This window comes from Nannospalax galili, unplaced genomic scaffold (assembly GCF_000622305.1).
Source record: "Nannospalax galili isolate Female #2095 unplaced genomic scaffold, S.galili_v1.0 scaffold144, whole genome shotgun sequence".
NCBI lineage: Eukaryota > Metazoa > Chordata > Mammalia > Rodentia > Spalacidae > Nannospalax > Nannospalax galili.
Window position 1 is genome coordinate 248,515 of NW_008353267.1, and position 18,264 is coordinate 266,778.

The window sequence follows — 18,264 nt, forward strand, 5'->3', positions numbered from 1 at the left end:
GTTAAGAACACTGGTTGTTCTTGCAGAAGACCCGGGTTTGAATCCCGGCACCCACATGGCAGCTAACAACTGTCTGTAACTCCAGTCCCAGGGGACCCAACAGCCTTTTCTGACCTCTGCGGGCATTGCATGACACGGGTGCTCTTACCTACATGCAGGTAATACATGCATGTACATAGAATAAAAATAATAAAATTTAAAAACCGCTGTGTGGTGCATGGTAGGCTAGGGGTGCATGTGCCAGGGCATGTGTGTGGAAGTAAGAGGACAAATCTGTGGATTTGGTTCTCTCCTCCCTTTGCATGGGTTTCGGAGCTCGAACTCAGGTCAGCAGGTTGTGTTATAAACACATACCAGCTGAGCCACCTCACAGGCCTTGCATTGCATTTTTAACTGAGTGTCAAAAGTAACAGCCAAATTCCAGCTAGCAAAACAAAACAACCAAAAAACAATGAAGCGGGTCTGCAACTTTCCTGGACCCAAGTACTGCCGGGGTGTGTAACCCTGTGATCTCTGTCCAGCTTCCTGGGCGGCACTGTTAGAAAGGCAGAGAACAGAAGGGGAGAAAGGCAAAGAGGAAGAGAAAATGAGAGAAAAAACAGAACTCCATATAAAAAGTATTTTTTTTCCCATGCAGCAAAAGCACACCTGTGTCTCTTTCAGGAGCTACTCAGTGAGAGCTCTAGGGCTTCAGGTCCAGTCAAACACTAAGTAGATCTATCCTGAGAAACCTTGGGAAGGCTTCCTGAGAACTGCAGTGGGTTTCAAATCAGGAAGGTGGGAGGGAACATTCTGGGATGACTCTGTGCTCTCTTAGTTCCTGTGGTTTACTCTGAATTCTGATCCTCTTGTGTAAACTTATGGTGGCTTTTAACTTGCCTCATATAGTCTGATGATTAAACAGTGGAGAACAGAAAAGCCTCCATCAATATACTCTCTCCACTTTCACCGCCCCCATGTGTTAAAGGCACAGATTAAACACTTAGTCATCACAGCAGCAATTATTTCACGCTGACAAATGATTAAACAAGGGGGACATGTAAATAGATGGCACAGCTTCCAGTGGGACAGCCTACAGCACACCCGAGGACTCTTAACTTCTGCAGAGAGCTCCTGGGTCAGCACAAAGCATTGCAGAAGACAGAGAGCAATGGTCAACTGGGGGTGAGATCGTGGAATCTGAGCAGCAGATTTTCTACCCTCAGGCAGGGACTCACCTGTTCTGTTTGGCTGAGCCTCAGGGATGGTCCTGGGCCCTGCTCAGGGGTTCCTGAGTCTGTTGCAGGAATGTGTTCCATGGCACTGTCACAGGTGCTTATTCTCCCACCTACCTCCTGTGGAATGAAAGAACCAGAGCTCCAGAACCAGTTCCAGCCTGACGCCAAGGAAGCCCCCCTTCCCCACCCACTCATTCACAAATCCCCTGCTTGCAAGCGGAGTCAGGTGTATTTTGAGAAAAGTTCATTTTATATAGTTATTTTCCAAATATTTTGTGGTGGTAGGGTTTTTGTTTGTTTCTGTTGTTATTTTAAGACAGGTTCTTTACTCTGTAACCAAAGCTGGCCTGGAATTCACTATGTAGCCCAGGCTAGCCTCAAACTCATGGTGATCCTTCCACTTCAGCCTCCCAAGTACTGGGATTATAGGCACAAGCCACCATGCCCAGCTCAAAATCTTAAATTCACTAAAACTGTCTTATTGAGTATACAATGAATTTACAGAGTATTTATTAGATAAGTATTTAAATAGATTATTATGATCATTTATGATAAGGACCACATTTCACATTAATGACAGGAAAGAAGAGTTTATTACATTTAGCCTGAACCATGGCAATTCTAGGAGAGGGGAGGCATTTGTAAATCAAGGCAACAAAGGAAAAGAACACTGATGTAGACAACATAAAAAATAAAATGCACAGCTGGGCATGGTGGCGCACGCCTTTAATCCCAGCACTTGGGAGGCAGAGGCAGATGGATCTCTGTGAGTTCAAGGCCAGCCTGGTCTACATAGTGAGTTCCAGGACAGCTGGGGCTACAGGGAGACCCTGTCTCAAAAAGACCAAATAAATAAATAAATAAATAAAATGCACACTACAAATGGCACAATTCAAGTAAAAATTGAAATAATAAACTGGGATAGTTGTTTATAAAGGGTTACTGTTCATAATCTTAGGTAATCTTATAAAACAAATACATAAAACTCCAACCCCTATGTAGAAAATCAATCAAATGGCACAAACAAGCAATTCATAAAAAAATGATAAGAGTCAAAAGACATCTAAACAGAGGTGCTAAAGCATCTTAGAACGTAAATTCAGCTCAGCTGAATGTGAGTCCTAGCTTCAGGGAGAGCCCCTGACTTAAAGGAATAGGCAGAGAGTGATGGAATACTCTCTTCTGGCCTCCGTGTGTGCACAAGTATGCATATCCACACACATGTGCACATCATTCAATAGGCACAATAATAAAAAAAGAAACCTTAAAAATATTTTCCAGGGGCTTGAGAGATGGCTCGGCAATTAAGAGCACTGGCTGCTCTTGCAGAGGACCCGGGTTCGATTCCCAGCACCCACATGGTGGCTACGAACCTTCCTTAACTCCAGTTCCAGGGGAATCCGAAGCCCTTTCTGACCTCCGCAGCACTGCACGACACAGGTGTACTCACATACATGCAGGCAATACACTCATACACATAAAATAAAAATAAATAAAATATTAAAAAATTATTTTCCTTACATAGGATGGTGACAAATGCATCAGGAGGAAAGCAGGTGAGGACAGAACGGCAGATCACTTAGCCACTGAAAGGTGAGAGAAATGAGGGACCTAAGATGACCCTGAAGGTTATGTAGTGTAGCTATGGGAAAACAGCAGTGCCTCCGACAGGCATTGAGGAAGTGGCAGCAAGAGCTTTGCAGGAGAATTGGTAAACCGGGCTCAAGACAAGAACATTCACCCCCAAAGACAAATCTATCAGGAAGAGTCAAAATGTACAACACACATAGGAGAAGAGCTAAGATTAGAGACCTGATGTGGGAATCACCGGCATAGAGGTGATTATCAAAGCCGCGGAAGGATGGAGAATAACTCACCAATCGCTGTGAGAAACCACAAAGACGACTGGATACTGGGGCAATGGCTGTCATCACGGAGAAGGAAGAGAAAGGGGCACACAAGCCATGGAGGAGGGGTGAGAGGGCGAAGGCATAGGGAAGTGCAGAGTGAAGAAAGTCAGAAGGAGGAAGAAGGGCTGAAAGTGTTTCCTGTTGAGAGAGCAGCGGGGATCCGGATCCGAAGTAACACAGGGCCTCAGGGTGTTCCAGAAGGCAGAGGCAATGTAAGCACACTCAGAGAGGGAAACGACTACCAGGGCTACTGTGGAGCACTAAAGACGACATTAGTGGCCCACAGAGGGAAGTGCAGTAACTGCGGAGGGAGGCAGATTTATGACATTTGATTCATTAACGTGCAGCGCTGGGCGGAGTGCAGCACATACACATGTAGAGGAGACAAGGTTCTTGCCCTTGTGAAACTGCCAGGTGTGTGCATAAAAATGTGGTTAAGCCAGAGTGAGGTCCAGAATGTTCTGGAGGCTTTCAAAAGCATTCTTGGAGAAGTTAGGAGTCTTTGAGGATGGGTAGGATGCCCACAGGCAGACATGGAAAAAGGACAGCCCAGAGGAGCCAAGACCTTTTCAGAACCACTTAAGAGAAAGGCTATGTTCTGGAATGAACAGTTTTTTTCAGAAGGCTGGGACCAAAAAGGCGGGAGCTTGTTGGGAAGACAAAGCCAAATACCTCTGAAATAGAGAGGAAAGAGGCATCGAGAGACCGAGACTAAAGATACAGGTACAACAAAGCTCGGTGCAATGGTTACAAGAGACGTGGGAGCTAGGGGAAGGGTAAGGCCTGCACAAGGGTGGAAGGTGCGGGGAGCGGCTCATGATGGTGATGGTGATAACACAGGCACCTTTCAGAAGCAAAGCAGGGCACGGTTTTCACGGAAGCTTATGATGATCCCTAAAGGGAGGACATCATCTCCATTTGGAGACAATAGAGAGGATTTTGATAGCACAAGGAGCAAAAAGATACTGGATCAACTTCTCTCTTTTTCAACAGGGTCTCCCTATAGCCCCAGCTGGGAACTCTCTATGTAACCAGGCTGGCCTTGATTTCATAGAGACCTACCTGCCTGCCTCTGCTTCTGCTGGGACTAAAGGCGTGGGCTACCATGCCTGGTTAACATCTCTTACATATTTATTTTTAAAAAGGTGTGTGGGGGAGGTTGGAGATGTAGCTCAGTGGTAGAGTGGTAGAGCACTTGCCTAGCGTGCAGGAAACCCTGGGTTCAATATCTACAACAGAAAAAAAATACAAACAAACCCACCGAGGATACGAGAAAACCTCCTCCCTCTTCACCAAAGCCTGCTGAATGCTCTGGTGATGGTGATACTTTGAACCATCTGTTTTGTCAGTCCGGATTTTTACACTTAGAGATTTCCTCAGCAAAAAGTGTTCCTCTATAACCACTGACTGCTCAACAGTGATGTGAATAAAGAGAAGGTACTTACTAAAGTTGTCTTTGTATCTGTGTCTATAGAGCTAACAGCAGAAAGCTTTTAAAAACCAGCCTAACTGTCCACAGATGGATGAAGTGAGAAAGAAAACATGGTCTACATACACAATAAAAAACTATTTAGTATTAAAATGGAAGAGAATTCTTAATTTGCAACAATACAGAGAGCCCTAAATACCATTCTGTTAAGTGCAATAAGCTAGGCACTCACATGCGGAACGTGAAAACGGAGCAGAGACTGGACTGTGGTTTCTGTGGACTGTGGGCAGGGACTGGGAGACGCTGCTCCAAGAGCACAAATTTTCAGTCAGGGGCCAGCAAGACGGCTCAGGAGGTAAATGTGCTTGCCAAGCAAATATGATAATCAGAGCTTGATCCCTGAAGCCCATGTGAAAAGTTGGATGTGGTGCTGAACATCTGAAACCCTAGCACCCCTTTGGCAAGATGGGAGGCAGAGACAGAATCACCACGAAGCTTGTGGGCCAGCTACCCTGGAGGGCATGGGGCAGCAGAAACAAGAGAGACTGCCTTGACAAAGGGGAAAGGGGAAAACAGGCTTCTGAAAGTTGTTCTCTAACCACTACACACACAAATAATTTTTTAAAAGTTTTCAGTTGCAGCCTGGCATGGTGGTGCACACCTTTAATCCCAATGCTCGGGAGGCAGAGGCAGGCGGATCCTCTGTGAGTTCAAGACCAGCCTGGTCTACAGAGTGAGTTCCAGGCAGCTGGAGCTACAAGGAGACCCTGTCTCAAAAGACCAAAAAAAAAATTTTTTTTTCAATTACATAGAATAGACATCTGTTGTACTATATGAATAACAATGCAATGTAGACTTAAAGCGTCAAGAGATTTTTTTTAAAATGTTCTCAATATGTGAGGTAACACAAATGTGAACTAACTTGGTTTAGCCATTTCACAACATATACCTAGCTCAAAGCATCATGCTCTATGTCATAAATAAGTATACTTTTTTATTTATTTTTGTTTTATGTGTATGAGTGTTTTACCAGCATGCACGTAAGTGCACCTAGATATACAAACCTGCAGAGGTTAGAAGAGTGGGTCAGATACCCTGGAATTGGAGTTACAGATGGTTGTTAGCACCATGTGGGTGTTGGGAACCAAACCCTGGTCCTCTGCAAGAACAGCAGTGGTCTTAACCACTGAGCCATCTCTCCAGCCCCAATATGAACATTTTTTTGTCAGCCAAAAAAATTCAGTAGAAGCAATTTCCTATCCTAATTCTCTCACATAAGAAACCATTTTCTTTTGTCTTTTTATCTCTTAATTTTGTTCTTCCTCTGGGCCACAGATTGGTGTTTTGAAGGTTTGGAGGTGCTGACTGAAAGTCCAACAAAGGCAGGGGAGGAAGGGAAACGAATCTAGGCAGCGAAGAGCTTCCCCACACATCCTTCTTGGAGTTACCTGAATGATGGTGGCAGAGGATGAGGAGTCCCCTTCCTCTTCCAGGTCCTTGTCATATTTCCAGCGTAGAGACCAAGACACAGAGGCTGGCTCCACTTTCTTATGTCCATTCTAAGACAGTGATCAGTTGGTCAGCAAAGGTAAGCATTTCCTGTTATCCTAACCAGCATGTTCTTCAGCTCTTTCATGTAAGACTCAAGTTACTGGGCAATTCAGCCACAGGCTCTTCTACCCCTGCCATCCCATATATTTCTCTCACTAAATCATGTTTCCAAATGTGAATGCATTTTCTGAGCCTATAAAAATTAGACATTTTTCTTTCATAAAGAGTTAAGCTCAAGTCCCACAAAGCGAAATTTTCAGTCACTTAGGAATTTACTATCATGGCAAATGTAATCATAAATGCTGTCTTTAAAATAACAATCTGGCTCAGCAGTTTAGAACACTGGCTGCTCTTGCAGAGGACCCAAGTTGGATTCTCATCACCCACAGGGCAGCTAACAATTGTCTGCAACTCCAGTTTCAGGGGATCTGACACCTTTCGACTGCTATGGGCATTGCATGACACAGGTGCACTTACACACATGCAGGTAATATATTCATACACATAAAAAATAATAAAATATTTTAAAGTAACAATCTGTTGAGTGTAAGAAAAAAAAATCTTCAAAACCACTAATCACAAGAATGCAAACTAAAACCACAGCATGGAGCTGGGGGTATAGGTCTGTGATAGAACCTGTCAGCATGTGAGGGGCCCTGGGCTAGATCTCCAGTCCTGCAAAATGAATACTAAAATAAATAAGCAAGTCAATCTACAATGAGCTACCACTTTATACCTATTACAATGACCACCACCAAACAGATGGAGAATGCTAGGTGCTGGGAAGGATGTGGAAAAATGGAACTCATGGACATGATTGAGGATTGTAAACTAGCAAAGCCACTATGGAAACACGTGGGGGTGCCTCAGAAAATTAAAATAGAATCACTACATGTTCCAGCAGTTCCATAATCGGTTATACATCCAAAGGAGATGAAATTGATATGTGAAGAGATGTTTGCACTCTTGTGTTTACTACAGCATTACTAGCAAAACATGGAATAAACCCAAGTGCCCATCAATAGGTGCATGGATAGAGAAAATGTGGTGCAATGGAATGGAACACTATTTTGCCATAAAAAAGCAGGGGATTCAACCACTTGTGACAACGTGGATAAACCAGGATAACATTATATTAAGACAAATAAACCAGGCACAGAAAGATAACCATGGTTGGTATCACTTAAATGAGAAGTATAACAGAGGTGAACTTGTAGAAACAGAGTAGAATGCTGGTCAGTGAAGAGAAGGGGCTAGAGAGATGGCCCTCAAGGATGCAAACATCCAGTTAAGCAGGAGGGTTAAATTCAAGAAAGGTATTATACATCATGGCAACTGTAATTCAGAACAATATACTGTATACTTGAAAAGTGCTTACACAGATGTTGTGTCCTCATCACAAAAATGGAAGTATTAAGGAAATATGTACACCAATTAGTTTGATTTAGCCTTACATTGTGAGAGTGTATGTGGCACAATATCATGTTGTAGATCATAAATATTAGTGACCATGTGTTTCTGTTGTCAAAGAAACAAGTCCTATAATATCAGCTCAGAAGCACATAAATGTCTGAAATGAAAACACACACAAATCCTCTTTTGGGCCCTGATATCTCCTCCATTCCCACAACTCTTTCTGCCATAAAGAGACATAATTAGATTGTGAGGTTGTCTGGTGGTCAGAGAATATAGTTACCTGTCCTCTCCCTCACCCTCCAACTCAGGTCTACCACATCCTAGTGATATTCAGTAGAATAACAGATCTGCTCGGTGTGACAATGGAGCTATGAAACAATCTCCAAATGCGCATAAAAATGTCTTATGGTTACATGTGAATCATAAAAACTACAGGTTGTTGCTCATTTTCTTCTCTGAGTATAAAATGCATTATAACTTTAGTTTTTAAAGTATGAAATGGAAATTGACACCAAGAAGGTCAACCGTAAATGTCTCATTCAACCAGTTACAACGAAGCAGTGAGAACTGGCGTTATTATCTGCTAACACAGCTTACGTCCTTGACTGCTGCTTTAGCACAAAAAAGTGACTCACATATGGAAAAAATTATCTTCTGAAAACCACACCAAGCAGCATACTCTTAAAACTTCAGAGAAAATATTCAGAAGTCAGAGAACTTTGTCTTCTCCTTAAGCCAACAAGCACCCCTAAATTATATTCATCCTACTTTACATGACACTTGAACATTAATGACTTGAGAGAACTACTTCAATCCACTTTTAAAATATCAATTAAAAAAAATCAACATTAACTTTAAAGTCCTTAGGTTTCTATTCACTGTAAGATCTTTGCTTTGACTTCATCTAGAGAGTTGGTCCTAGCCAACTTTAACAAGAAAATTATTTTTCTTACTTCACTCTTTAAGGAGTTTTCTTCTGCTTCCTCCTCCACAGCTGGCAGGAAAGACATGGAACCCTTTCTGGTAAACTGAAAGACAGTGCAAGAGAACCAGCAGTCAGGCTGCAGACTAGCATGGTGAGATCCTGGCCTGGTTGCATTTTTATGTCGTTAATTCTTCACTCTGACCAGGACGTCCTCCCACGCACACAGCCTCTGGGCTTTGTGCCTTCAGCTCTTCCAGCTAAATATCCTGACTGTGGAATCTCTTTCATTTGTCTTGCCCCACACCCCACCCCAAACCCCTGGAGTATGCATCATTGAAATGGAGTGGGCTTGGAGAGGTGCTGGATCACTTTTGAGTCTGCAATGGGTGACTATTCCACAGGAGGATACTTCAAAGGTAGTTGCCACTCACCTACCTGGGGAATTTCATAAGCTTGTTTTTAAGTAACTCAGGTATAAGAACTCTGTCTGGGTTGGGTCCAGAACAGACACACCCTGAGGATTTGTATTCACTAATAAACAACCTAGAGTGGAGTGTTTCCACTTAAAAAATTCCTTTACCATGGGTCAAAGACAAATGCCACAGGCTGTTCGGGTGGGAAGTATTACCAGTGGAATGTGGGACCGGCAATAAACTAAGCCATGCCTACCTTCCAGTCTGAAGCATCTTTCTCCGCCTCTCCACCCTCCTCTGACACGCCTGCTGAGGGCCTGTCTCCCTCATCCTGCTGTTCTTTCTTCAAGTACTGGTGGAGGTTTAAAACAGCTGCCTTCAAGTCCACCAACAGGTCTTCTTTTTTCTGGTTCAGAATCAGAATCTGCTTTTCCACCCCTTCGATCTCTCCCTGTGCAGGAAGAGTTGTGGGCATCGTTTGAAGGAAGTTGGGGTGGCCTTCTGATGCTCACAGGAGTCAGCTTCCTTGAGGACAAGGGATACCAACGGTCCTTGTCCTAGGCTATTCTGTGGCAAAGTCAGCAGCTAGTCTCTGCCACAGCATTGCTCCTCCCCCCAGATGCATTTCCAAAGCCCTTGTGCAGGGTTTATAGCCTGTAAGGCTCCTTAGCCCCACAAAGACCTTGTAAATCAGAATGTCTGGGAGTTGAACAAAGCTTGGTAACTTGTAACAAGGTCCAGAGGTGACTGATGTACAGCCAGGGTGGGGAGCCAATGCCATAGTGGCTAACCACAGGAGTCAGAGAACCAGAATACCCTGGCCAAGAACCATGAGCCTACACTTTGATGAATTTATACTTCCCATTTTGTGCATAGAGTATTGAAAATACCCATTCCCAGAAGACATGTTCCCGTTTCTCCAGGAAAGCCTTAAACATACAAGTGTTTGAGAACCTCTAACATAAAATAAAATCAGATAATTTTTTATTTCCTTTAAAGATTTCTTTGATATTACCAAATTGTTCATTTTTTTCTATAGTCCAAGCATCCTATAAAATGTAATCAACAGGGGCTGGAGAGATGGTTCAGTGGTTAAGAGCACTGGCTGCTCTTATAGAGGACCTGGGTTTAGTTCCCAGCACCCACATGGTAGCTAACATCTGTCTTTAACTCCACTTCCAGGGGATCTGACACCCTCTTCTGGCCTCTGTAGGCATTCCATACAAAGTATGCTTGTCTTACATACAGGTAAAATTACTCATAAAAAAAATAAAATCTATCTACCATCTCTATGCATTCAATATTAATAAAATCATTAATTTGTGTGGGTGGGGGGCAAGAGGTCAACCTCTGAACCTCTGATATTGTTCCTTACAAGCCACCCATCTTGTTGAGAAAGGGTCTCGCTTGCCTAGAAACAACAGCTTGCATTAACCAGGCACAGACAGGCACCAAGTCATCATCTGTAGCCTTGTGGGAGCCATGGTCCCTGCGTAAAGATCATCTCCACAATGTTGCTAAAGGTCAGCGGCCTTTTTCACTGTGTTAACATTTACAGTGAGGACACAAAAGTGATGGTGTGTAAATCTACGGGCATCGTCTATGAATTACAGGCAGGAACACCAACTATTTATAGTAGGATAAGCATGCCAGTCTCATTTGTAAGTGTCATTGATAAGGATATGCACCTAGGGCTCAGCAGTAGAGCACATGCCTGGCGTGGGAAATGCCTTGTGTTCAGTTCCTAGCATCACACACCCAAAAAAAGTACTTTAATATTCCAGTGACAAAATGGGAGGTGTGTGCAAGCATTTTGCTGTGTCCCAACTACAACGGTAGAAGTACTTCCAGGAATGTGTGGACAGTGAGCTGAACCACCTCCTCCCTATTTTTCATAGACTGCTATTTTTAAAAGATGTACTTATTTTTATGTGTATGTAGATTTTTGCCTGAATGTATGTATGTGCACCACAGGTGTGCAGTGCCCATGGAGGCCAGAAAAGGGTGCCAGACTCACTGGAACTGGAATTACAGATGATTTGATGAAGGTGCTAGAAAGTGAACCCAGGTCCTCTAGAATTCTGGAGCAGCAGGTTCTCTTAATGACTGAGCCATCTCACCAGCCTCAGAACACTATTTTACAGGAAATAAAATATCCACTAAAGTATACTTCTATGCCTAAATACACTATTTCAAGATTTTTCTCAAGAAATAGGTGTTATACATTGACTGCTGAAATGTATGAAATTTGGAAGATATATATGACTCAGTGTAACAATATTTTGTAAATGATCCAGCTGACATTACAGAGTTACACGTATTTAGGAGATTCCTTTACAGTCAAGACATACTGACAAAGCGACTGTAAGAAAGGAAGAGTCCATTGGCATGGCTTCAAATCCTGCCTATAATTTCTATGTGTTGAGTTTTAGTGTAATTTTTTTAAAGTCCACAATTCTTCAAAAGGGCACTAAATTATTCCTCTCTTTTCCAAGTACATATTTTTGAGAGGTTGCATTATCTTTATATTCTTCAAACAAAACAGGTTCCATAAACAGAATGCAAAAGTAGAATCTATGCCAGGCTTGAGCTGCATAGTGACATCATGAGACTCTGCCTCCAAAGTTAAACAGAGAATTCAGCTATCTTCTACTAAGTACAAAAATTACAGAGATTTGCAAAAATCTGAAACAGTCTGTATTAATTACTTTTCTGTTGCTGTGATAAAACACCACAGCCATGGCAACTTTTAGAAGGAAGAGTTTATTGGGCTTATGGTCCCAGAGGGAACACATTGTCAAGCATGCACAGGAAGCAGAGACAAACTGGAAACGGGTCAAGGCCATGAACTCTCAAAGCCCACCCCTGGTGACATACCTCTTCCCATAAAGTCACACCTCCTAAACCTCTGCAAACAGCACCACCAACTGGGGACAAAGTATTCAATACTTGGAGCCTCTGGGGGACATTCTCATTCAAACCACCACACAGGCGCTCTTCTCACTTTCTGTTTGAGAAATATAACTAACAATAAAAATGTTATCTATGCTGGGATTAGGATGGGCAGAGTGTTTGCCTATCATGCATGAGGCCCCAGGTTCAATTCCCAGCACTACATAAACAGGGTGTAGTGATGCACACTTGTAATCCCTGCACTTAGGAGGTGGAGGCAGGAGGACCAGAAGATCATGATCAGCCTCAGTTACACAGACAGTTTGAGGCCAGCCTAGGATACAAGATATCCTGTTTCTGGGGAAAAAAAAAAAAAAGTTAGCTTATTCTAACCTGTAATGTGTTCATTATTGTTATTTTAAATTAAACTAAATGAATACTTTCAGATTTCTGAGTCTTCAATCTTTTAACTGTAGATACGTAAAAAGCTCATTGTGTGTTCAGCATTTTCATACTACCAAGTGGTCACACCAAGCCTGCATTATTGACTCCGTGTTAAACGCTATGTCACCTTGATCCTCATGGTGCTTCACCTTTCATTTTAAGCAAGGTGCCTTCAATCTTCAAGCTGGCAAGTGGCAAAGTCTTATTCTCAGCACTACACTAACTTCCTGCATGAGTCACTCAGACAGTGGGAAAAAAAAATGTTGCTCTCATATCCTTGACCTACATCATGTTGTTAATACAGAATTCAAAAACAAAGACTAAAAATGTCCTACCATCAAGGGTTTTTACAGAAAGTAGAAATAAAATCTGGCATACAGAGCCTTCATTATAACAGTGTTCAGAGTTGTATCACCCCTGAAGCCTACACTGCCTGCTCCTCATTCCCAAACAGTAACCAGAGAGTCAAGCTGTCTAGACATCCCGCACTACATCAGCCTTTTGGGTATAAGAGCAAATGCAGACCAAGATGCACTGTGCCCCCAAGAAGCCCCAGGTGAGGAATCAAGAATGGAAACCTATCCAGTATCTGGGATTGTACTAAAGTTTATGATTTTTCCAGGTCATAATGATGATGCCACATAATCACTGATGTCATGAAGAAGGGAAAGTGGTTTCAGTTGGAAAAAAGACATCTAGCATACCCCTGTAGCACTACACAGATTCTAGACATCAAGGATAAAATGAGTGTCTATGGGATGAAGTGACGGATGAAGGGGACATACCTGTACCGCTGGCAAGTCGGCAGCTTGCTCTGCTGACATATGTTCAAGGGAGCACTCAGCTGCATAATTGTCTAAGATCTGTTTCAGATTCTCTGTCTCTTCATCACATTCAGCGGTCTGTTTTATGACTACCTATAAAATAGCACCCACCCCCAAAAGAAGAGTCATTATGATCTAAGCAGTACATTAATAGGCTATTTCCATTATCTATCTAGTTCCAGTCAAAGGCAAAAAATAAGCACCCACATGGGTTTTGATTGGAAATACACAATCTCCTTTTACTAAAATATTTTAAATTACATTTTTTTTTATTTATTTCTGTGGGGAGCGCATGTATGTGGGCATGTACGTGCCACATTGCATGTGGGGAGGTTGGAAGACAACCTGTCCTTTCACCATATGCATCCTGGGGATCAAACTTCAGTTGTCAGGCTTGGTGGCAAGTGCTTTTAACAGCTGAGCTATCTTACTGGCTCCCAGAATATTCTTTCACTCTATATATTTGTATTCTAAATTAGTACAAATTCTAAATATAGTTACATTTTAAATGTTAACCTATATTTATTGAAAATATAGAGGACAATGTCTGCAAGGCCAGTGCCTGATCTTGTTCTACTAGATGACAGGTCACCTTGGGGACGGTGTGGAGTACAAGGCTAATTAGATACAGCTTTCCTTTTATATAGTTCCAGTCTGGTGGGCTTATGCTGTGAAGCATTTTATAGTACATTAATATAAAGTTTCTACATTTTATTCAATTATTGGTATATCACATACATAATTTTCAACTTATGATTATTGTATGTGTGTGCATGATGTGTGTGGACATGTATATGCCCATGTGGAAGTCAGAGGACAACTCTGTGGATTCAGTTCTTTCCTTCCACCTTTACACGGGTTCCAGGAACTAAACACTGATCACTAAGCTTGCACAGTAAGTGTCTTTACCCACTGAGCCATCTCACAAATCCACATATATACCATTTTAATGCAAAACCCATGCGTTACTGTCTACATAGAATGGTAACACACCTGACCATGTGAATGAACAGGGCACATGACTCGATTGATGGTAAATTATCCTAATGCAGATTTATCCTCCCATGCTGCCCTTTAGGGTCAGTGATGTGCATTTTATGAGTAAAGTTTGAAGCTTTCAGAGCAATATGAATTCCAGAGCAATCTGAGTTTGCAAAATAAGGCAAAACTAACCAGAACAGTTCATGGACTCTAATGCTGAGGAGTAGAGCTTAGACATATGCATAGACTAAACAAGTATGATGAACGATTCAAAAGCAGGTCAACATATTTCTTTGGTGGGCTTCATATTGAAGCAAAATGTTTTTTGAAATGAGAGTTTCTGACCAGCCCATAATTCTTCTTCATAGTTTACTATTTAACCATATTTTAGCTACAGGCTGGAAATGCATAACTATGTTCAGTGCACGTATCTGTCCCCCACGCTCAGCCCTGAACTGCATCCCATTTCTACGCACAAGCATTATTTGTCTTATTTTCTACAATAAGGGCACCTGTCATACTGCAAGTGAAAATAAAGGACTGTTCAATATGCTAACGGAATGAAAACTCATTACCTACGGCTGATATCGCTTTGAAATACACAAGGGAGACACGGGATTTCCACCAGCAGAGTAAGACAGAACATTTTAGCAGCACAGTTTGATATCTAACCTGGCAAAACATAATACCATCTTCTGTCATCCACCTTTCATCTTGCAAAGCAATCACTCTAAGAACAGCTCAGAATGTTATTTTTTTCTCGACCAGGAGCCCATAAGGCACAAAGATTAAAAATAGATGAAATTTGATATATTTTCTTGACTTACAGACTATTAAAAAATGGTACACTGAGTGCTAGGTCATTTTTCTCTCTGTGGGTGTTAAGAAATGACATCAGGCCAGGGGACACAGGAGCTAAAATTCAAACCAGGAAGTACAGGATCTGCTAACTTTAGGGGGAGAGAGTACCCAACTAAACGTGAAAGAAATTTTAGAAGGAATACAACATAATAGCTTTTAAAAGCAACAGGCAAGTTGTCTACCAAGAGGGTGATTGTCTGTGGAATTCAAGATTCACTGAACGAGTTTCTGTTCTTATGGGAGTGGCTGTTGACCTAGGAATATAAACTAAGGAAAAGGTAATTTCCAATAAATAATAATGATTCTGATCTCAAATCAGAGACTGGTGACATAACAAAACTTACAGGGGAAACCCTCCTGACAAAGGTGGAAAGATGTTATCAGAAGGAAGAGATGGAGAAATGATAGAGTTCAAAAACTGGAACACTTGCCTTATTACAAATGAACTAACCTTGGCACAATTTAACTCTGGGGCCTTTCCTTTAACCCTCTGGCATGAGTCTTGCTGAGAGGGGAAAGGGCCTAGGCTACCCATGTCACCTGCTGGAGCATGAATAGAGCTAATTCACAGGAAGTGACTGAGGCTGACGTGGAGACTACTCTGTCACGCTCACTTTATGGGTCTGTGGACTCCAGAGGCAGCACATGCCTCGATCAGGTTTGAATTTTCTTCCCCTGCATTTTACCCACACAGGCCTTTGCTACCTGCAGAAATTAAGTAGACCATAACTATGTTTTAATGCCCTCAGGCAGAGCAAAGGTAAGAACTAAGAAAAATAACTTTAGCCCCATTTGGGAAAAAAGACAGGCTTATTTATTTATTCATTCGTTTGCTTGCTTCTAAAATCAAACTCCACCTCCTAGATGATGTCTACTTTGAATTACACTTGAGAACAAAACCAACTTTTGCGGAACATTTTCATCCAATAAGTTGGCTGTCATCATGAAACACTTACCTTCAATAACTCATTTTGTTCCTGAGTCACATTTTCCAACAGTTTCACATCTTGTAAAAGCTGGCTTGTCCTCTGAAACACAGGCAAAGGGTTTGTTCCTGTCTGGGGTAACCTCAGTTCCACTTGGTAAGACATGATTTCAGCAATGGTTTTCTTCATGGGGCGGATGTTTTCAAGGATGATCTTAAGGGCAGAAGCACAGTATATAAATGAAAACAAAAACAAAAATCACAAAGTCACCAGTAAGTGTAACTAAAATATTTATCATTTAATCTTAGTCTTTAATGCACAGCCTCAAATTTTTTTTTTTTTTTTGGTCTTTTTGAGTCAGGGTCTACCTGTAGCCCCAGCTGGCCTGGAACTCACTATATAGACCAGGCTGGCCTTGGACTCACAGAGATCTGCCTGCCTCTGCCTCCCGAGTACTGGGACTAAAGGTGTGTGCCACCACACCTGGCTGTGCAGCTTCAATTTTTAAAGCATTTCCAACTTCAAATTGAAAAGCACTATAGGATAGCTAAAAGCCTTAAGAAAGACTGTCTGGGTGCTGGAGAGATGGCTCAATGGTTAAGATGACCAGCTGCTCTTGTAGAATTTAGTTCCCAGCACCCACATGGCAGCTAACAACCATCTGTAACTCCAGTTCTAGGAGATCCGATTCCCTCTTCTGACATCTTTGGGCAGTGCATGCATGTGCTGCACTTACATATATGCAAACAAAACATTTATACACATAAAATAAAAACACTTAAAAAAAAAAAAAAGAATGTCTGGGGAAAGACTAACTCACCAGTATTACCCCAGCATTTGGACAGCCCTGTCCCTAATGCCTTCTCTTATCCCCTATGGAACTGTGATTCAGTTCTGTATGCTGTCATTAGGCACTATGCACAGAAGGGCAGGTCCTAGAGTTTACTTTTGAAGCAGCTGCATGCAGCCCAGAGCTTTTTATAGTAAGTTCTTAAAAGTTGCTTACTGAATTGAACAGATGTGTCTGGCCAAATTTCATGAGTCCCAGGAATACATTTATATATTTTTTTAATAAGTCTGATCCATAAGAAATTAGAAAAGATGATTCACTTTAGCATATATATAATCTCATTTAATCCTTGCCACCATTCTGAGAGGAAAGTATTCTAACCTCCACTGCATAAAAGTAAGGAATCGGGTTCCCAGATGTACAAAGATTCAATTAAGTTTAGGCTGCAAGAGTCAAGGGTAGGATTAGAACCCAGGCCTGAGATATCTCCAAGTGCATGCTCTGCACTGGGTTGAATAGGAAGGGAAGTATGTTTACTGAAACATACTAAGCTTAGAACCTGTTCTTAGCTCTTTGCAAACAGTAACCGGCCAAGCTAATGATCTCAATACCTACGCACAGAGATGAAAGAGAATCAAGGAACATTTCAAAGACACTCAGCTGGTAAGCAGTGTCATGGGGCCAGAGACCCATTGCAACCTCAATTAGGTATTCATGGTCTGAGGAAGGCCAAGTTTGAATAATAAGTTAATCCAACAGGAAAACTACCTTTATACACACAGCACTATGAACATGATTTAAAGGATTTCCATGTGCATTTATGGCTGTTTCCCAAACTTATTTTGATATGACTCTAAAACATCTAATACTTCCACATCACACCCTATGACTATTTTTGGACAGACATAGTGTTTCGAGGAAATGTGTTCAACAATGACCCACACATACCTCCCCATGCTTAAGATGTTCTTCAGGTAAGAAGTCAAATATTTCTTTGGATAATAAGATAGCTTTGATTTTTGCAACTTTTTTCTCCATGGATTTTACTTCAGATTCGATAGCAACCACATCCTAGAAGTTCAGAAACAAGAACACACTCATGGACTATATTTGTGGATTAATAATCTGTAAAACATTATTTATATTGCTATGAATTCTATTTTCACAGTTAACCAAAGAATATTGACCACTTACACCTTTTAAAAACTAGGTACCACACAAATATAACTGCATAGCTTTTAATAAAAATATTAGCCTATACTATGCTAGGAATCAACTATGCTAGGAATCATAGTGATTAAAGAAAATCATGGAGAAAATTCAATTACTCATGAGAACAAAGGCTGATAGGTTTCCAAACCAACTTTGAAAATAAACTCTTGGTTATCTACAAACTCTTTAAATTCATCTTTGGAATGTGCTTAAACACCTCAATGCAAATGGGTCTGATATTTTAGAAATTCTCATAACTTTAAGTAAAGTGATAAATTCCTCTTAAGAAACACACAAGGAGTTGGAAAACTGACATAATTTTCTTACAAACCCCCTAATAAGCCCCTGTCAAGCAGAATGCTACTGAATTACTTCATAACCTACTGGTATTAACCTAAACTCTAGATTACTTTTATAGTGGTTAATTCTATCAATGTCAATGTCCATAAATGGGCCAAGAATCTTAAAGTAAA

At 41.5% G+C, this 18,264-nt stretch overlaps 1 protein-coding gene across 4 annotated transcripts in view; it reads right to left on the reverse strand.

Moving 5' to 3' along the window:
* The window catches only part of Syne2 (spectrin repeat containing nuclear envelope protein 2), a 367,778-nt gene that overhangs the window by 116,032 nt on the left and 233,482 nt on the right, over positions 1-18,264 (reverse strand). For all 4 annotated transcript variants that reach the window (XM_017802560.2, XM_029554761.1, XM_029554763.1 and 1 more), the window contains exons 59-65: positions 17,528-17,650; positions 15,820-16,002; positions 12,983-13,114; positions 9,118-9,312; positions 8,477-8,551; positions 6,005-6,115; positions 1,218-1,334 (exon numbers count right to left, since the gene is read on the reverse strand). In XM_017802560.2, coding sequence (XP_017658049.1) covers positions 1,218-1,334; positions 6,005-6,115; positions 8,477-8,551; positions 9,118-9,312; positions 12,983-13,114; positions 15,820-16,002; positions 17,528-17,650 — 936 coding nt within the window. The remainder of the gene's footprint in view (positions 1-1,217; positions 1,335-6,004; positions 6,116-8,476; positions 8,552-9,117; positions 9,313-12,982; positions 13,115-15,819; positions 16,003-17,527; positions 17,651-18,264) is intronic.